At 42.8% G+C, this 21,421-nt stretch overlaps 3 protein-coding genes across 3 annotated transcripts in view; 1 reads left to right on the top strand and 2 right to left on the bottom strand.

The window, feature by feature from the left end:
- KDM6B (lysine demethylase 6B) overlaps positions 1 to 21,421 on the bottom strand; it is a 456,451-nt gene that overhangs the window by 128,925 nt on the left and 306,105 nt on the right. The gene's annotated exons all lie outside the window — the stretch shown is intronic.
- Positions 3,183 to 13,551, bottom strand: LOC142202559 (extracellular calcium-sensing receptor-like). Its single transcript, XM_075272729.1, has 9 exons — positions 13,514 to 13,551; positions 12,767 to 12,797; positions 12,610 to 12,671; positions 7,513 to 7,734; positions 7,026 to 7,317; positions 5,117 to 5,926; positions 4,728 to 4,955; positions 4,174 to 4,297; positions 3,183 to 4,099 (listed from the first exon to the last, which is right to left on the bottom strand). The coding sequence occupies exons 1-9, from the start codon at positions 13,549 to 13,551 to the stop codon at positions 3,183 to 3,185; spliced, it is 2,724 nt and encodes a 907-aa protein (XP_075128830.1).
- LOC142202543 (extracellular calcium-sensing receptor-like) lies at positions 15,542 to 20,706 on the top strand. The gene is made up of 6 exons (XM_075272708.1): positions 15,542 to 15,672; positions 15,803 to 16,094; positions 16,844 to 17,665; positions 18,420 to 18,638; positions 19,553 to 19,733; positions 19,811 to 20,706. The coding sequence occupies exons 1-6, from the start codon at positions 15,542 to 15,544 to the stop codon at positions 20,704 to 20,706; spliced, it is 2,541 nt and encodes an 846-aa protein (XP_075128809.1).

Raw genomic sequence — 21,421 nt, 5'->3', positions numbered from 1 at the left:
ACTTTAACCCTTTGTTGGTAGCTGTCTAGTCTCTTTGCTATGTGTGTTGCGACTCATCTGGTGTGAGAGTATCGGAGGGACATTAATAACGGTGATTATGGAGAATTCCCAGGCCGGGATGTTATGGACAGAAGTGCAGAATTATGATTTATTCCTCCAAGGAGGGTTATATAGAGGAGGAATGAAATATGTATCTACACCATTACAGAAACTCAGTAAAATAGGTGGTGTATACTAAAAATACCGGGTCCCGTTTTTCGAAAAAAGGCAAAAGTCAAATCTAGACTGTCCCATGCTTATTTTACATGAAAGTCAAGGTCAGAGTGTCCCATTCAGACCCTGCACCCTTTAGAATGGTTGACCGACAGTACATATTGATATCCAATGCTTAGAATAGATCTTCACTATCCAATTGTGGGGGTCTGACACTTGGCATCCCCAAAGTTGATCTGTGTGGGTGCCAGGTGTCAGACCCCTACCGATCCAATATTGATTTAGATCTTTTACTAACTCCACTATCTCTTGCATCCTTTTGGTTATGTAAGGTGGTAGAAGTCAGTCCCTTGAGATTGTAGCCTTAAGAAGAGGAACTCAATACTATTTTGCGTGCTGTATTAATCTGTTAAGGCGCAGTACCAGTTTTGGCCAATAGGCAGTTCACTATAATACAGTATTAAACAAGGTTTTGCTGAGTCACTGTTGACAGAGATTTAAGAATTAAAGGAGTGGGCCAAAATATCCTTAGGATAGGCCATAACTATTAGATATTGACCACTTTGGAGCATATATATTATGTGCAGTCACTGTGGAGAATTAAATTGGGAGGCGTTGTAGAACATTATACTAGGGGGAAGATATTATATTGTGTGAGGCCACTGAGGAGCATTATATTGTGGGATACTATGGGACATTATACTAGGGGGCCTCTGAGTAGCATATTATATTGTGTGCAGCCTAGTATAACGTAGAGTGTTATAACATGTGGCGCCATTGTGGAGGTTTATAACTCAAGGAGCAGTGTGTGGAGCATATTATACTATGAGATGTATTGTTATACAATGTGGGGAGCCTATCATACTGTTTGGGAGCCATTGTGGGGCTTTATACTGTGGCAGGGTGGGGTCTAGAAAGTATATTATACTATGTGAGGCCACTGAGGAGCATTATATTGGGGGGCCACTGTGGATCTTTATACCATATTAGGTCTCTGGCGAGTATATTATGATGTGTGGAGCATTATATACCATGCGGGGCTATGATGGGGGGCTGAGGGGAGAATTTTATACTGTGTGAGGCCACTGTGGAACATTATATACCATGTGGAGGCACTGTGGGGGGACGCAGGGAGCATTTTATACTGTGGAGGGTACTGTGGAGCATTATATACAATGTGGAGCATTATACTGTGGGGGTGGAGCTCACTGGTGGGTGCAAGGCCCTTCTGTTTGATACTGAAGGATGGCATGGATGCATGAGTCCCTTCCAACATTGGCATATTTCTCACTAGGAAGCCACATTCGGGGCCATGTCAGGCCCTGCTCCTTGTGTGCTGTGGGAATGATATTGTGCCAGCCATACCCCTTTCTTTATGATGAGGTCAGAACAGAAAGTGCCCGTGTTGCTGATAATTTGACCAGGCACCTGGTAAAATACTCCGGCAAGAGGTTAGGCCATCTTCTGAGAAGTCATAAGGTTACCCCTTTCCATTGAAGCCTCCCAGATGTTCCAGAAGAGTTGAAGTGGGCGCAAGATGATATAGGGGACAAGGATATTATTGATTGCAAGGCAGAGGTGGACAGAAACCTCAATGTTGCCTATCCCGACTACTCAACAATGGACAGAGAGTTGAGCGGTAGGCCGCAAGCCCACCTACACTTTAATAGATGGTGATAGATTAATGGAGTGAGTAAACACGTTGTTACTGTCATCATTTGAGAGACATAAGGCCTGTTAGGTTAACTTTATATGAGTTGTGTTGTGATGCAGTGTTGTGTAGTATGCTTCCACCCACCCTATATTATCTCCAGATTCCTCTCTGAAGCCCAAAATTCTCCTCAGTCAGTTTCAGATAAAGGTAAATGTGTTACGGTGGTCCTATGTTCTGGACAGGTGGTATGTGTGCGTCAGGCGGTCATACTCTATGGACTACTTGCTCTGTTCGAATGTTACGTAATGTGTAGTCCATGATATGTTTATTGTCTTGGCAAAATTTATTTGAGTTAGGGATACTTGGCTTAACAAGACTGACAAACATTGACCTAAGGTATGTCCTTAGCTCCTGCCACCTACAGAGGTACCATCTTATCTCAGTTGCTTGGCTATGGTGGTCTCCAAAATATCTGTACTGGCTGCAGCCTTAGTAGCCAGTTGTGGTTATAGAACCTGACACGTATGAAGTCCACATACTCATATAGTCCCTCCCTATTTGTATTGGCTGAAGGAGGTTCTTGCGTTCGTTCTTTGAGATGACTACTCCAGTTTCATTGGTAAGTGGTCTTCTAGACAACATTCTTCTCAAAGGCCATGGCCAATATGCATGATATCTTAAGGAGTCCAGTCTAAATAAAGGTGGAGTCTTCTAAAAGAGGTTAGGAAAAGTTTCTATAATACAATTCATGGGGTTACAAAATGTTTGAAAGAATCATCTAGATACTGTAAATATATAGCAGGAAAGTGGGTCGCAAGGGGTCCGAAAGTAGAGCAAAACAGGCTTGCGTAGAAGTAGAGCCAAGTGATGTGGACAGCAGAGAAGGCCATCACAGCAAAGATGGCAACAATACATGGGTACACGAGTCTCCCCCCACAGTGCCACCACAAATAGCATCAAGGTGGGCACGTCAATCACATCATCTGCCTGGTGTGAGGATGTAATTTTTGGCAAAAGCCTGGGATAGATAAGGATATTGCTTGTCTCTTCGGAGACTTACTTGTAGTTCTAGGAGTTCAAGAGTCCTCCACCTGTTTCGGACATCTCAGGAGAGTTGGTAAATATATGGGGATTTGGGCAGATTACATAGCCCAGTAAAGATTTTGTTGTTAAGGGTTAAGGCCACACGGAGCTAATCGCAGTCAAAATAACACCGCATGTTTGCAGTGTGGAACTGGTTAACATGAAATGATAAAAATACAACTTTTTTATTAGAAGAAATATTGAGAAAAATTTACACATCTTATATCTTAAACTATTTTGAAGGCAATTTTTTGTTTTTCCCCATCAGATATTCTCTAGAGTTCATCTTTGGCCTGAATAACACTATAAAACATTTAGGCAGAAACATGCAGACCAACAATGCCCAACTTGATGACTGGATGGCGAATATCTCCATGGCCACAGTGTACTTCCCACTGGCACTCAGATAGGCTGGAATAAAGGATATCCAGACACTGAGGAAGGCCAGCATGCTGAAGGTTATGTACTTAGCTTCATTAAAGCTGTCGGGAAGTCTCCTCGCCAAGAAAGCAACAACAAAACTTATAGTGGCCAGAAGGCCGAGGTATCCCAACATGAACCAAAAGGCGGTGGTTGAACCTTCGTTGCACTCAATGATGATGACTCCGGGCTTCGAGCTTATATTCTGCTCTGGAAATGGTGGTGAAAGAGACATCCAAAGAACACACAAGGTAAACTGGAGAAGAATACCGAGCATGACGATTGTGTAGGACACCCAAGGACTTGCTAATCTTTTCAGTTCACTTCCTGGCTTAGTTGCCATGAAAGCAAACACTACCATCATCGTTTTGGCTAAAATACAAGATACACAAAAAGCAAAAGCCAAACCAAAGGTAGCCTGATGTACTAAACACTTCTCCTGCACGGGGAAGCCAATGAAAGCTAAGGAACAAAGGAAGCAAAGACACAGAGATCCTAGAAGAAGACAACTCAGGAAGTAATTATTGGCTCGCACTACCGGAGTCTTCTTAAAATAGTAGAAAAGCCCAAAAATACAAGCAGGGATACTGGACGAGAAGATGCTGGTGGCAGCCAATGCAGCTCCCAGTGGTTCTTCAAAGGAAAGAAATTCTATCTCTTTTTGAAGACATCTGTCTTTTTGGAGATTAGGCCATTGATCCCATGGACATGTCTTGCAGGCAAGTGAATCTGGAATACAATTGAAGATATGTTAGAAATGTTTCATCTTTCCAAAGTCATCTAGAGTTTGGGATTTGTCTCACCTGTTTGGTTGGAAATCTTTCCTTGAGGACAGGGAACACATTCAAAGCAACAGATGGGTTGTCCTCTTCTCAAAACCTGCATGAATCCTGGAAGACAACTCTCACTGCAGACAGAATGGGGCACCTGTATAACCATGAACGGGAAAAACATAGATATCTATTGTACATATAACATTATTATATCGCTAATGTAGACATCCATCTTTGTTATTGGAATATCAATCAGTCCATAAGCTAGCGACATGTATATATACAATGTCATCCAAATATCTGTAATAATATATCAGCAACCTCCACCTGAAAGTCCTCACTAAGCTCCACCAACTATTGGTAGCAACTTTTATGGAAGGTGTTGGTTAGGAAAGACCAACTCAAGTGAACCCTAAAAATATCTTCAAATCTTCATGTCAAATATTCTTTGCTCTCCTAACAACAACCTCGTGTCAAAGAACAGATATGTCTCCAATTGTCATCATCCATACTTGGGATTTGGTTGGGTACCTCTTTCTATCGAGATATGTAAGACTAAAGTGGTTATACGTAACATGTTTTACCTGACTAAGGTTGGAGGTCCACATTTCAACATCTGGATGAATATTCAGGGTGTTTCCTTCGGCCAGTGTTGCATCATAACTTCCAACCTTGACATGTTGTATGTTCCCATTCTCACCAGGTTTCCAGTAGACAATATCATATACTGCTGGTGGGTCTCCATTTTCATCCAAAAATATCTCATGCCCGCTGGTCAATCTTATTCGTACAGCCTGGATGTAGTGAGAAAGCTGCCAAGGAGAAAAATTATTTAGAAAGGCCCATCTGCCACAGAGAAGAAGAATATCTATAAGTGACATTATAGCCCAAGAGCTTCACGCACCACCTCTTGTCACCCCATCATGGACCATACATGGACCCATATCAAACCTTTAACGCAAAAGGATCCTACCTGCCAAGGTTTTACATGCTCAATTTTTCCACAGCCCTCAACATCAACCTGTCCTATCGTCTTGTGACATGTGTGGAAGTCATGCAAAGCCTTGGCTATAACATAGATGGCAGCATATAGGTTATGTGCTCCTCGTAAATTGGAGACGTCTTGGAAGCTATTGTAGATATTCTTCAGTTCTTCCTTCTTTGCACACAGGTTTGTTGAATTATTGAGTAATTCAGTCATCAATTCCTTATTGAGAAGTTCACAGTCAAAAGCCCAAGTATCTCCTGGACCTTGGAGTGGATGGATATCATTGAGGTACTGCTGAAAATTGGGAATGATTGAGCTTCGAAAAGAAAATCCAATTGATCCAGAGAGTATTGTAGAATATTTATTGTCTGATAGTAATATTGATGTAGACCAAGCTTCACTGGCTACAAAGATCTTCCCAGAGACATTCATCCTTAACATCTCATTTAGAAGAGGAACCATTTCTGCGTCAGTGGCAAATACTACAACTACCTTGGCGGATGACTCCTGAATGACTTTTGCGAGGTAAGGAGCATTCTTATCCTGACGATTGGTCAAGAAGTATTCCATAAAGGCCACACAAGATCCAGCCTTAAGGAGCTCTTGCTTAATAACCTGGATTCCCTGTTGACCATAATCTTCACTCACAGCAACTAATCCAACCCAAGTCCATCCAAAATGCAAAACAAGTAGTGCCAGACCTTTGGACTGAAAGACATCACTAGGAACTGTCCTGAAGAAGGAAGGAAATTGTGATCTGTCACTTAGAAGAGAGCTGGTTGAGTAGTGGCTGATCTGTGATAAGAAATAAGAAGGGTTAGGTCTTAGAGAGTCAAGGCCGTGTTAATTCTAATATAACTAATTGAATTCAAGAACATCTTAAAATTCTATTTGTGCTGGATACACAATAGAGTAATGAAATACAGTCTCGATATACGGAGGAACCCTTAGACTTTTTTATTAGCAAGTCTATGTTGCAATATCTTTCCTTAAAGGAAACCTATAATGTCTACTTATGACACTAAACCAACGACAGGTCCTTATGGAACATTGGTTTCCTGTCTCGAATAGCCTACTCCTAATCCTGTTGATGCCAACAATTTTTTAAAAAAGCTATTAAAATGGTACAGTTGTGCCTGCACAACTCATTGGCACAGTATCAGTTCACTCACGCTAGAACTCGGGCAAATGCCGAGCAACGGCATAGGTGCTAAGGGCACCAAAGATTAATCCAACAAGACTCATCTACAGATACTTATAAAAAAAAAATTCATAGCAGCTATGGACAGAGTGGGCTATTTGGGATACTGAACCACCAATCCATAAAGATTAAGAGTGGTTGAGTGTCCCAAATAAACTTGACAGATTCCCTTAACCTCCACCTAAAGAAATGCTTCAAAGGGTCCATCCACTATCTATACAAAATTTGTGGAGATCAATTAATGTGCCAGAGCCTGGGTCTACCGGAGGACTCCCTGGTAATTTGTTGGACCAATCCAATTCATGATGGCTCATTTTGTCTTTAGACATACTCCTTCCACCCTCTCTCAATAGCCACCCCCACCAGCCATCAACCAGTTGTGGACTTGGGCAACCTCTTTGCAAAATCAGGACCTACTGAGAGTTAGCAGATCACCACTGATGAAGCTGTATGTATTGTAGTAAGTGGAAACCAGCCATAAGTTTCTTCTACAGTGGCTTCAACGGTGAAAAAGCAGCTCAGTTGATGCCCATGCTCTATCCCACCACGCACATTGTATCCCACCAATCACAATTTTCCAGCAAGTCAGTGCACAGAGAACTGATCTTCAAGGATGGAAAAATTACAATGTATACCAGAAGGATGGAGGAATGTCATATACAGTAATTGCCTTACATTTTAAGCAATATATACCTGCGGATATCTATACAGGCCAAGCATGTGAGCCATCAAAATTGAAAACGTTGACGTTGAATGTCCAACAATGGCAACCACTGGTGGTCCTTCTGGGCAGGAATAGTTGGGGATCCCTCTTTCCTGCCCTGTCAGAAACATCTGAGTCCCATCCACTTCTTGTTGGAGGCCAGCACAGGAGTCATAAACCCTGAAGCCCAAGGTAATATTTGGCAAGAGATCTGGATTTTTATTAATTTCTTCTACAGAAAAGCGCAAGGCCTGAAACTGCTGTAAGACCTCAAAACCAAACCTGGAATGGACCAAAGAGAAAATAAGTCGTAACGCAAGATGATCGGTTATAGACCAAAATCTACTTTGGTCAATAGCCAAAAAACCATTGCCAATGGCTTGTGAGTGATATCTTCTGACATAGTGTCTCTCTGACTTGACATCTACACTAGCCTATAGCATGTAATACTGTCTTACCAAGGTAGACTTTACTCACATTTTGCAGGTACCTTGAGGAGGACTCATTACGAAGTCGATTTCTGGATATTCATTGTCAAGATGGATAGGAAGGATGACCCCAATCAGCACATTTCCGCTCTCCCGAGAAACATTAAGGGTTAGACCACGCAGCCTACATCCAAGATGGCCTAAGTGAGAGGCTGGCATTATGTAGGACAGGGTAAGGTGCCACAAAGACCAGTAGACATGGAATATTAGTCTAGGATAAAGGATATACTTCAGTAAAAGCAATGAGGACACCAAACAAAATTCTGCTATGTACCATAGCAAGTTCTAGATACCAGGCTCATTGGATAATATAGTCTTATAAGAAACCAGAGATAACACTTTAAGATGCTCCAACATTTCATAATAATCTCATGTTAAAATATCTATACATGTTATACTAGGCTGCTAAACAAATTATTGGCATGGTAACTTGTAGATATCTAACCAGGGTTTCATAAACTGGGCCTTACTGGCCAAACCAAGGCAACATTTAGGTCTAAATTTGGTCAATACAAGTTTTTCAGTCTCATGACTTCCTCATAAATAGTCAATAGTTGATGTCCATCATGGTGTCCTAAGCCAAAGTTTTGTTCTCTCCAGTCATATAACTCCCATCATGGTGACTGTGAATAAAATCTCCTTCTTCTGTCTGTTCTACTGCAATATCCTCCTGGAGAACATCTGCCCTTGAAGAAGTGACCTATAAAACATTGCTTCTGGGTGTGGGATTGACTTCCTGATATTAAGATTATTGGGAGGCGCGGTTCACCTTCTCAAAATGAGGAGTAGTTTGGGTGGTTGGGTGCGTTACCAGAGAGACTAGCTATACATTTTAGACTATACATGGACCCTGAATTGGAAGAGGAGAGTAAGTGGTTGCCAGCCATCTCTGTTGACCTTCTTGTACTGACCTATAGGGTTTTTCTATGGGTACTTCATGGAGAAAGTTCTGATGACATAGCCTCATTGACTTTACGATGACCAATGAAGATGATGGTATATCCAATTGTCTGGTATCCTTCAACTATGTGACCATCTCAGCTTTGGGACTTCATCCTCATCATCTGTTGTGTTATTGTACCAGTACTGTTTATCCCTGTGGTCTACTGGAAACTTCTACTGATATTGGGGTCATCCTTACCTCATCTCCACCCTCACTGTGCCGCTTCCCTCTCGTCTTTGCACATTCAGCCTTTATATAGACAATTATTATAATTCCTCAGTTCTCGCAGGGCCGCTCACTTTAACCCCTTGTTGGTAGCTGTCTAGTCTATTCACTATGTGTGTTGCGACTCATCTGGTGTGAGAGCATCGGAGGGATATTTATAACAGGAGAATTCCCAGGTCGGGATTCTATAGACGGAAGTGAAGAATTATGATGTATTCCTCCAAGGAGGGCTATATAGAGGAGGAATGAAATATGTATCTACACCATTACAGAAATGTGTCACAAAAGTGAGACATCAAATCTATACCGTGCCGTCCATGTTTTACATGCCCATCAAGGCCAGAGTGTCCCATTCAGACCCTGTACCCTTTTATGCTAGACTGAGTTGTCCAATGCTTAGAATAGACTTTCAGTACCAGGTCGTGGGGGGTCTGACATTTGGGTCCTGCGGCTGCTTAGTTGATCGAGTCCCATGCCGATGACTCTGTACACTGTGTAGTAACCGTACCAAGGCACTGTCAATCTGCTCTTGTTGGGAAAAGGGGGCTGACCTGCAAGGGTGTGGCATAGCCCCTACATCTATCTTTATAAACTAAGCAGCCACAACAGCTGATCTGTGGGGGTGCCAGGTGTTGGACCTCCACCAATCTAATAATGATGTGGACCTTTTACTATCTTTGTTAATTCTTGCATCCTTTTTGTCTTGTAAGGTGGTGGCAGCCCTAAGTTGAAGAACTGTTTAGTGGATCTGGTCACTCTTCGTGACAGGAACGTGGAACGTGTTCCACATTCTGTATGCTGTATTAATCTGTTAAGGCGCAATACCAGCGTTGGCCAGTAGATGGTTCAGTGTTATTGTTAAACTAAGTTTTGCTGGTTATTGCTGATAGTGATTGTAAGAGGATGGCCAAGTTATCGGAGCCAACTTCTTCCAATTCTGTGCTGTATTAAGTGTGGGTGTATACAGGCTCTTGATGATGTAAGCAGGCGATGGTGGAGACAGTAGTTGGCTAACCTGCAACCCGCCATGTTATTGGTTTCTTGGGATGTCATTGTTGTGTAGGTGGGGGCTGTGTTTGTGAAGACTGACTGACAAGGGCCCTGTGTTAGGTAACTAGATGCCAGAGCCAGAAATAGATGGCCAGCCGATGGACTAGTGACAGATCATGAGGGTAGTGCCAATGACTTGGTATGGTGGAGACTGAGGGTATATGCAGGTGCCGATTGTAGCTACCCTGAGTTCCCTGCAAGTTTGGTCTGTAAGTCAAACATGAGCTGGGTCAGCTTGACCAGTTTACTGTGTCCAAATAGGTAGCCTTGTAGGACTAGGAAGTTCTTGGAGGATGGTTATGTTTGGTGTGACCAACATCCTTGGCTAGGCCATATTGGGTTATCTCTTTACTCTCAGCCAGGTCAGTTAGTGGGCCAAGTTGGTGGACCTTTCTCTACTGCAACACAAAATATTGACCCAGTAGAGGGTCAATGACATTATACTGTGGGGGCCACAATGAGGGGAGCAATATAGGGTAGGGACTGCAAGGACATAAAACCATGCCAATCCCACTAAAGGGGCATTGCACCATGTGGAGGCACTAAGGAACATGGATGGAAATGGGTGGTTCCATAGTGGGCATGGCTGAAGATAGGGCTTAGATACCTAAATTCTCTATTGCTCATTCAGTCCTTTGAAGAAGCATGCCCATGTTTTATTAGAAGATATGGCTACAGTAGAGATGGAGTCCTGCTATGGCCTGCTCTATGGATTAAAGCATGACTGAGATTAGGTCATTGGTGAGACACTACAGCTTAGGCCATCAGTGATATGACTGAGCTTAGATTACTGGTGACATTGACCACGTATAATTTATCATTGAAAGAAATGGATATTGAAGGGTTCGAAAAAAAATGTATACTAAGTATGTGATAGTTTGAGGACTGCAAACATAGGACTGTACCCAGTGTGGCCTTCACTGTTCATGAGTTACCTCCATGTGAGATGGTGTCTGCGTCTTGGTCTCCTGCATAACACCCTTTCCTTGATGACCTAGGGGGCATACAATGACTTCCTTGTTGTCCTATAGTCAGCATGTCCAATCCAGATACTCTTGGAACAGACTATGAAACGTCCCCTGTCATGGTGACTTTTTTGTTTGATACCATACTCTGAAACTCACTATCACAACTAGAGATGAGCGAGTAGTTAAATACTCGATATTCGATATTCGTTTCGAGTAGCCCCTCAATATGCGACTACTTGAATCGAATATCGAATCCTATTATAGTCTATGGGGGAAAAATGCTCGTTTCAGGGGTAGGCAACATTCGATCAAATTGAACTTACCAAGTCCATGAGTGAGGGTCGGGATTCTCCGAGAAGTCTTCTCCATGCAGCGTCCCCGCGGCGTCTTCCGGCTCTGAATTCACTCTGCCAGGCATCGGGCCTGGGCAGAGCCGACTGCGCATGTCCGCACTACAAGAAAATGGCCGCTTACAGTCAAAGTGGCCATTTTCTTGTAGCGCAGGCATGCGCAGCCGGCTCTGCCCAGGCCCGATGCCTGGCAGAGTGAATTCAGAGCCAGAAGACGCCGCGGGGACGCTGCGCGGAGAAGACTTCTAAAGGTAGGAGAAGAACCAGCGTTGATTGGCCGACTGTATAGTATTCAGCCAATCAACGTTGGTTCTGCATCAAATTTTTCCATTCGAATAGCGAGTGGTACTCGATCGAGTACGAATATTTAGAATACTGTAGTATTCGATCGAATACCTACTCGATCGAATACTACTCACTCATCTCTAATCACAACACATAAGACCGACACCACAATCACAGGCTTCAAGAAGACTCCGAGGACTCACCTATTCAGGAAGGCCTACAACCTCCGATAACACTCTGGCCACCACACCACCAACACAACAGCCTCTACCCTCACCTATCCCTTCTCCCTCATAGATTGTAAACCCAGGCAGGGCCCTCAGTCCCACCATACTGGGGGTGGTCACTGTTAGTTTTGTAAAGGTCTTTATGCATTGTACGTGACTCCTCAGATGTACAGCACCGTGTAATAATAATAATACCATGCAGGTTCTAGGACATTTATATGACTATCATATTTTTGGGAATTACAAAAGTAACAGGAGGAGATTCCAGCACACTCTTAATACCACGTACATGAAGGAAGGACCTCTGACCTGCTTCGGGCAGACACTGCATTGTCTCATGTGCTGCCCATACTTCCATGTACTCAGGTGATCCTCCTTGGTTACCGCAGCTTCTACACTTGGTGAATTGGATAAGAATGGAGAGTTGTATGTACTATTTAGGAATTACAGGTTTAAAGTGACCCACCAATGGACATAGGGATCCCTGAAGGCCCACAAGGGGACAGGAACCAGTCCTGTATAGCTGGATGGTGGACCCCATTATCACCTCCTCTAGTGACCTCTGTATAGTCCAATTGACCCCCAATTCGAATGAAGATTTAACAAAACAATTTGGATAAGACTTTGATATAAGAGGAATTAAGTGGCAAATTTTTGTACAATTTCCTTTTACCATGACCATCTCAGTCAATGTCTCGATGAAACTCTCCTCCATTGTAAGAGTTCCTCAATTTCCAACTTTTTTGTATCAATTTAAACCTAACAGGGCATCATATTTTCCGAATATTTATTTCAGTCTATTTCTATTAATACAGATCATGAGATAATGACAAGTCACTGGAGGAATTGGCTGCCATTGATATCATCCTTTCCCACAGGGCACAAAACTCACCCTCTAGTCCACCAGGACCAATTATTTTTCTATATTACTATATAAGACCTCACTCATCCTCATTCTCTTGATATCTGGGACACTGATATTGTTTGTGTCTTGTGTGTGTGTCTTGTGTGTGCGTGTGATATACATGTGATTGTGACCTTGCTCCTGTAGGGGCCCGGGACTGGATGTGTTCTAGATCTAAACTGAAACTCTCCTGCCACTAATGAAAAGATACAAAGCACAAGGTCCAGTGGTATACTTCTGAGGCAAACAAATCCAGATGTTGCACGTCATATGTCAGAATGAAAAGGATACATTGTGAATGGACAGAGGTATTTCATTGGATCTGAAATAGGAGAAAGGTAACTTTAACAATAAAGGAAAAAGAAAGGAAGTTGGGGAATGAAAAGTGGGGAAAAGGAAGAGAAGGAAGGATGGAAAAGATAAGGTAAGAGAAGATAAGTGAAGGGGAAAGATAGGAGGTAAAGGGAGGAAAAGAAGAAGTGAGCAGGAAAGGAGGAGAGAGAGAGGTGAGTAATGAATGGAAAGAAGGTAAAGGGAAAGGAGAGAAGGGAAATGGAAGGAAAGGAAGGGAAATAAGGAGATGGAGGTGGAGGGAGGAAAAAGGAGAAAAAGTGAGTAAAGAGGGGGGAAGGAGGGAAAAGGAGGGAAAGGAAGAAAAAAGAAGGGAAGGGGAGAAAAGACAAGGACAATTAAAGGGAGTAAAGTGGGGAAAGGGAGAGAAGGGATGGAAAGAAAAGAAGAGAAGGGTGAATAAAGAGTGGAAAGAATGAAGAAAAGGAAAGTGAAGAGAATGGGAAGGAAGAAGGAAAGAGGTGAAAAAGGAAGGAGGGGAAGATAGAACAAGAGAAGAAAGAAAAGAGTACAAGGAGAAAATCTTGTCAATGTGTTATACTTGAATGTGCTGAGTTCAGTGTCAGGTGCGTCTTCCTGTATATAAGACACTACAAAGAAAATCTCTTCTTTCTTATTCAATGATTCCAGGACTTGTATTTGTGGGTGTGCGGCGTCAGCGTGTCCTTATATTATCCTTAGACTTACTTTAGGACAACCTTCTCTTTCTGAAGATCTTCTCCCATTCCAGAAGTAGATAGAAGAAGATATTTTACTCTTTGTAACATCTCCTCTATTTGGTCCCATTAGACACTGAGGAAAACCTTTGCCAAATCAAGAATAAGAGGTCCAGACCTATGTCTCCTTGAGAAAGTCCAGTATGACATATCATCTCATGTTTAATATTCTAATTCTGATTGTAACCTTACGACATATGCAATGGCTACAGAAGATCATATACTTGTTGCCTTGTGAAGTTTGGCTTTTGTATACGTGTGCTGTACAAGTGTGTGATGGTGTGAAGTCTACTCCAGATTGCCATATACCCAGTGGCCATATCAGTGGGTATCTGAGCCAGCACGGAGATCTGATCATCGGAGGCACTTTCCCCATTCATGTGGACAGAATCTACACAGAAACTCATTTTACAAGCAAACCTGAAGATCTGAAATGCCAAATGTAAGTCTACTAAGTAAATCTTGAAGGTTTCCTTTTTTTTTTTTTTTTGCTATGGGTAGTAGAAGGTTGTTTTGAGCTTCCTTGAACATTGAGGCTTTCCAAGCCCAGAGTTGGGATACTAAGGGTCCAGCAGTATCCATTAAAAGTCTGTACAATGATGACACTTGAGACACCAGGATCGAGACACAAAGATTGGTAAATGTCCTTCAAAGAGGAACTAGGCCAAAAGCACAATGGAAACTTTGCTCTTTGTCAGTGCCCAGTATATGGTATTCCCAGTGATGGTAGCGTATTAGGTCTGTGAAGGATTGGGATCAATACCCAAGCGAAAGACTTCTACTCCATCTAGCTGTTCCATACCTGACCACTCATTGGATCCAAATTACATACCATAGCATAGTAAGATAAGAATGGACCAGACCACTGGCCAAAACTTCAGTTTATCTCATGCCGTGAAGTTATTATATCACTAAGGGTGAATTCACACTGAGTAAACGCTAGCTTATTCTGAACGTAAAACACGTTCAGAATAAGCGGCGTCTAAAGCAGCTCCATTCATTTCTATGGGAGCGGGGATACGAGCGCTCCCCATAGAAATGAATGGGCTGCTTCTTTCACTCCGTGCAGTCCCATTGAAGTGAATGGGGAGTGCCGGCGTGTACGCTCCGGCATGAGCAGAGCTTGCCGTATACGCCGGCACTCCCCATTCACTTCAATGGGACTGCACGGAGTGAAAGAAGCAGCCCATTCATTTCTATGGGGAGCGCTCGTATCCCCGCTCCCATAGAAATGAATGGAGCTGCTTTAGACGCCGCTTATTCTGAACGTGTTTTACGTTCAGAATAAGCTAGCGTTTACTCAGTGTGAATGCACCCTAAGGGTGCATGCACACTACGTAACGCCGGGCGTGTATGAGAGCCGTACACGCCGGCATTACAGCAGACTGCTGAACACTTCCCATTCACTTCAATGGGAGCGCTCGTAAACGCCGCTGTTACGAGCGCTCCCATTGAAGTGAATGGGAAGTGTTCGGCAGTCTGCCGTAATGCCGGCGTGTACGGCTCTCATACACGCCCGGCGTTACGTAGTGTGCATGCACCCTAAAAGTGTAAAGCAGAGTAGTTCTGAGCTAACCCCTCAATTGGCATAGACCAATGAGGCATTGATCAAAAATACCAAGGACCAAGAGACCAAGATCTTGGTTCGGAAGTCCTCAATTGGACACCAAATCATCTGTCTTTGCCCAAAAACTCAACAATAATAATTTAAGAGAAGAGAACCCTTGTAAGCTATACCAGTCCTACTGGAGATCGTCTTCATATCTATGGTTTCCCTGTCTCTACTTTTCTGTCTAGAAGAAGTAGATAAGCGGTGAATCCTAGACATGATGTCCTTAAGAAAGAACAATTTGTTTTACGTTGACTTGTGGAGCTCTTCTTTCTGGATTCTCATTAGAAAGAGTAAGTATAGCAAGGTGTGAATACAACGTTGCCTGAGGTTAGAAAAGGTGAATTCCAATATCTCCAAAACTGAGATAGAAGGAGAAATTGGGTCGGCATGATTGGGCTGGGTTATGAGTTGAAAGTTACACTATTTGGTGCTCTGGTCAACCTTTTGGACCCTTTCCTGGTCATACCATTAAGACTTTGCTCAAAGTATTACCAAATATGTGGAATTTGGAAATGCAAGTAGGTGTCGATTTGCCTAATGGATGATGTACCCTGGCTAGTAAGGTTTCATATGGAATCTCAGAGATGAGTCTTGCCTGTTCTACTACTTAATATGCAAAATAAAGTTTATACGTTTTGACTCCATTAGGCTGGAAGTTCAGAACTACCAGAGCATGGAGGCCTTCAAATTTGCCATAGAGGAGATTAATAAAAATCCAAATCTTCTCACCAACATCACCCTGGGATTCAAGATTTTTGATACTTGTACTGTCTTGAGAAGAGCAACAGAGGGCACCTTGTGGATGTTATCTGGAGGGGACGTGAGTGTCCCAAACTATCATTGCTATGAAGAGGGAACACTTGCTGGGATTGTTGGTGATTCCGGGTCTACACGGTCAATTCTCATGGCTCAAATCTTGGGTCTATACAGATATCCACAGGTAAGGCAAACATTGTTGGGTAGCAGGAGCCTCCTCCTGAGATGATCTTACTATATTTTATAAGAATAAGACGTTACTGCCATTTTGGAATCATGTAGATGAATCTCCTAGTTACCCCAGTGGCAATGTCTTATCTTTGTTCTACTTTCCTCCTCTTCTCACTATGTCTTATGTCGTACATGAAGTATGAATCAAAATTTGTCAGGTAAAATTTTTCTGATCCTTGACGGTCCAGGTTTGACGTAACCAATACATTTTCCATAAGGTGTCTATACTGATCCAAAATAAGAGACGTAATAACATAGCAGATAAGGTTGGATAAAGACTCAAATCTATCAAGTCCAATCTACCAAGTTGATCCCCCCATGAGGCTAACGCCAATTGCCCCAACAGAGGAACATTTCCTTCCCAACTCCAAATTTGACAATTGGAATAGGTCTCTAGATCAACATCCTATCCGAAGAATTCTAGTTCCTATTAGCTATGGTGTTTCTGCATTCAAGACCCCTCTTGAACTTGTAGAAGTATCAGCCATCACCCCATCCTGTGGAAGTGAGTTAAATGGTCTCATCGCTCTTACCGTAGACTGTAGTGATTACGGTTAAACCTTTTTTACTCCCAATGTAGAGGATGCCCCTTGTCATGGTTATGAGTCTAAGTGTGAATGGATCATTGGAAAGATCTTTGTACTGTCCATATATTTGTACAATATTGGGTCACCAAGTTGCTTTTCTTTCATTTGTCGACAGATAAGTTATTTTTCCACCAGCCCACTCCTCAGCAATCGGAACTTGTTTCCCTCTTTCTTCCGCACCGTACCAAGTGATAGGTTTCAATCTCAAGGTCTAGCCGAACTGATTCTATACTTTGGCTGGACTTGGGTGGGGCTACTAGCCACTGATAATGATTATGGTCAACTTGGTCTCCAGGTAGTAAAGCAAGAAATAGTCCGTGCTGGAGCTTGTGTGGCCTTCATTGAGAATATTATGACTGGACAAGCTAACAGAGGTGCTCCACATATTGTTAAAGTCATCAAGGACTCATCGGCCAAGGTGATCCTAGTCTTGTCTTCAGACTCTGATTTTATGCCCGTGGTGGAAGAGCTGACCAAACAAAATATAACTGGGAAAATCTGGATTGCCAGTGAATCCTGGTCAACTTCTACCCTTCTGAACAAAGAAAAGTTCCAACCAGTCTTAATGGGCACCTTAGGTTTTGCCATTCATGGTGGGAAGATGGAGGGATTTGTAGAATATCTAAACAACTTACACCCCTCGAAGTCTCCCAATGATCTTTTTTTACTTGAGTTTTGGGAGGAGACATTTTCTTGCAAATGGAACAGCATCCATAATAGTTCTGAAGGCACGTTTAACCAATCCATCCATAAATGTAATGGGGGAGAAAAGTTAGAAAGTGTCCTGGCTAACGTGGACCTCAGAATAACATTTAATGTCTATACCTCAGTTTATACCTTGGCATGGGCCTTACAAAACTTGCTTCACTGTGAACCAGGAGAGGGCCCATTCCTTAATGGCTCCTGTACCAACATCTCTTCCTTACGTCCTTGGCAGGTAAAAATATTGTGTGTTTGTATACGTGACTTCTGGCACACATGGGTTCTCCCCAAGATGTATCCAGTTCCATCCAGATCTAAGGATGTATCTGTTAGATGAGACAGTATCAGGCTGAGTTCACATCTAAGATGGATCTTCCATCATATATTCTGCCATATTTCTCAATAAAAATAGTACAACACTAAGAAATATTTTTTTCTCTTAATATAAACATGATGATGGAACCCGGAAAGACACCACAATAGGTCAATAGGGTCCATCTGGCATCATTGGTGTCTATCATATGACATGGGAACAACCACCTCCTAGACAGGCCATTATTCCATGACCCTTTCAAGAACATCTGATTCAGAGGTGTTGGGTAGGGATGAGCCGATCTTGAGATTTCAGGATCGATTTTAAAATCCGATTTCCGATCATTTTCCAGCCGATCCCGATCGTGATCGTGAAATTTGCTCGATCGCCGATCGGGATCCGATCTTTCCCAATCTCGATCGCTCAACCCTAGTCAATGCTTCTGTATTGAAAAAGTCACTTTTAGGGTTGAGCCGATCTTGAGATTTCAAAATCCGATTTCCGATCGCGATCATGATCATGAAATTTGCTCAATCGCCGATCGGCATCCGATCTTTCCCGATCGCTCAACCCTAGTGTTGGGGAAAACAAGATTTCAAAAATTTACATTTGGGACTACACAATTCATTCATGGATTATATTGAAAAAAAAAAATAACCTTTGTTTTTGTTTTCAGCTTCTTCATTACATTAGGACTGTACATTTTCAGACCAAAGACAAAACTCCCATATTCTTTGATGATAAAGGAGATCCTCCGGCGCTCTACGACATTGTAAATTGGCAACTAAGCTCCACTGGTTCCATGGAGCAGATTATAGTGGGAAGTTATGATTCCAGTTCCCCGGGTGGGAGCAAAATGAAAATAAACAATACAGCTATAATATGGAGATCTAAGGTAAGATATGATGTTATGTATATGGGCTTAGTCAAGTAGTTTGGGATCAAGGCGGGAAATATATTGTTGGGCCTTCACACAATTTGCTGTTTAGTGGCCCTTGGCCTAGTAGTCATATGAAAGAAACAAGCTGGTTAGTTTTGTTTCCGTAGCCCAAAAGGTAATTTTTTTCATGGAATCTCATAGAGCCTTAATAATTGCATGACGCTTGATAGTTGGGGCAGTGGGGTCTGTTTCAGATTTTCAATTGGAACCTAGTATCTTTACTACAATTTACACCTTTGGTGAAGTTCCATGACAGTGGGGTCTTTTTGAGAATCTCAATTGGAGCCTAGGAGCCTTGCTGCGATTCCACCTTCCACCATATCAGTCATGACCCAAGGATTCCTAAAGTAGACAGTGGGGTCTGTTTCAGATTTTTCAATTGGAGCCTTACTGCAACTTCCACCTTCCACCATGTCACTTATGACCCAAGGACTCGAAAGTAGACAGAACAAGCTCACCTGGTACCGAAGGCAGGGGATTCGAGATGCAACCCACACCTTCATTTGCTTCTTAATATACATATATATTGATGGCCCTTGTTGAAGCTTCTCTCTTTCCCTACTAATCCCTAGTGCTCTTACATATAATACATGTTCTCCTTTCACCTCCATTCGATCCCATTCAGACAAGTGTCATTCTCAATGCCGGACCACTTGGTCATCAAGCCACTTATTAGTAATAGAGTCCTTGGTCCTCTCCTTGCTCCATCCCTTGGCTTCATCCAACATTTTCAATCCATAAATTGTGCCCATCCAGGGTTGTACGCTAGGTTTCTACTTACTCTACTACTCTAAGCACTTCACCAGGCCTTGGCAGACACAAAATATACGTCATATATATGTCGCCAATCTCATTGATGTCTTTAGTAGTTGGTTCTCCAGCATACAATATATAAATGTCTACATCTGGCAAATTCTCTTATTCAGACTCCTCAATCGAAGTGCAGTCCAAGTTGTCCTTTAGGATTCCGAAAGGCACCAATCCCCGGAAAGCCCACATGTTGCTTCGAGTGCATCCAGTGCCCACTAGGAGAAATTGCGAATGAGACAGGTACCATAAACACGCTCTGTATCATATACAGTATAAGGAATAGAATGAAACTACTTGACTCCAATGTTCTTCTCCAGATGCTGTGGAATGCCAAAAATGCTCAAGGGACACCTGGCCAAACATCCAGCAGGACATGTGCTTACCAAGAACCATTGAGTTTCTCTCCTATGAGGAGGCTATGGGTGTAAACTTGGCAAGTCTTTCCATTATTTCTTCTCTTGCCCCCATTGGCTTACTAGGAGTCTTTATTTGGTACAGGACCACACCAATAGTCCGAGCCAATAACTGGTCTCTCAGTTGTCTTCTCCTCATCTCTTTATTTTTCTGCTTCCTCAGTTCATTAGCTTTTATTGGATACCCCCAACCAGAGAAGTGCCTTCTGCGTCAGGTAGCATTTGGCTTGGCCTTTACCCTCTGTGTCTCTTGCGTCTTGGCCAAAACCATAACTGTTGTCATTGCTTTTAAAGCCACCAGGCCCGGGACTAGTTTAAGGAGGTGGACTGGGGTGAAGGTGTCCTACTCAGTCATCGTGATTTGTGTCCTCCTTCAGATATCAGTCTGTGTGATTTGGCTTAGTTCCTCTCCTCCATTTCCTGACTACGACACCGAAACTCAATCCAGGGTCATCATTCTTAATTGTAACGAGGGGTCTCCATTTGCATTTTGGGTTATGTTGGGGTATCTAGGTTTTCTGGCTACTATCAGCTTCATCGTGGCTTTCTTGGCTAGGAGACTTCCCGACAGTTTCAACGAGGCCAAGTATATTACATTTAGTATGTTGGCCTTCCTTTGTGTCTGGATATCTTTCATCCCAGCGACTCTCAGCTCTCATGGGAAGTATACGGTGGCCATGGAGATCTTCGCCATCCTGTCCTCCAGTTGGGCCATGGTTGTTTGTATATTCTTACCCAAATGTTTTATCATATTGTTCCGACCTCACTTGAATGTAAGACAAAATCTTATGAGAAAATAATATGGCAAGTAAACTTGAGATTGCGGCTAAATATTTATCTGTAATATTTAATATATTGTGAATAAAATATAACACATCTTTAATATTGCTCTCAGATTCCACATTGTACATTATAGCGTGGCCCATAAGAATATTCTTCTAGGCTCATCTACTTGGCTAATAAAGTCATCTTTCACCGTCACTATGTCTTGTATCAATAAAAACCTCCACTTTTCCATTCCTTTATCAATAATCTTTGGGGTAACGACCGATGGCAGCCATTAGATGCACCCTATAGGGAAATCTAGCAGCAGGTTTTTCCCTATAGCACCCCCAGAGGAGAAGCAAAGCATTACATGGTGCCCACTGAAATCAGTGTAATGTGCCGTTGTGTGGGGTCCTCCAGTGCAAGAGACATACCAAGATCTACATTTCTCACAGTGGCGAAACTAGGAATGGCGGGGCCCCATGGTGAACTTTTGACATAGGGCCCCCCCCAACCGACACCGACGCTGACAACCTCGACCACCCCCCTCCTACACATTCCTGCGCGCTCTATTATGTCTCTTAGTGGCCCCTGCACACAGTATTGTCCCCCATAGTGGCCCCTGCACACAGTATTATCCCCCATAGTGGCCCCTGCACACAGTATTATGCCCCATTCCAGCCCCTGCACACAGTATTATGCCCCATTCCAGCCCCTGCACACAGTATTATGCCCCATTCCAGCCCCTGC

This window comes from Leptodactylus fuscus, chromosome 5 (assembly GCF_031893055.1).
Source record: "Leptodactylus fuscus isolate aLepFus1 chromosome 5, aLepFus1.hap2, whole genome shotgun sequence".
NCBI lineage: Eukaryota > Metazoa > Chordata > Amphibia > Anura > Leptodactylidae > Leptodactylus > Leptodactylus fuscus.
Note: the sequence above shows the minus strand (reverse complement) of the source record. Positions and strands in the feature narration are given on the sequence as shown.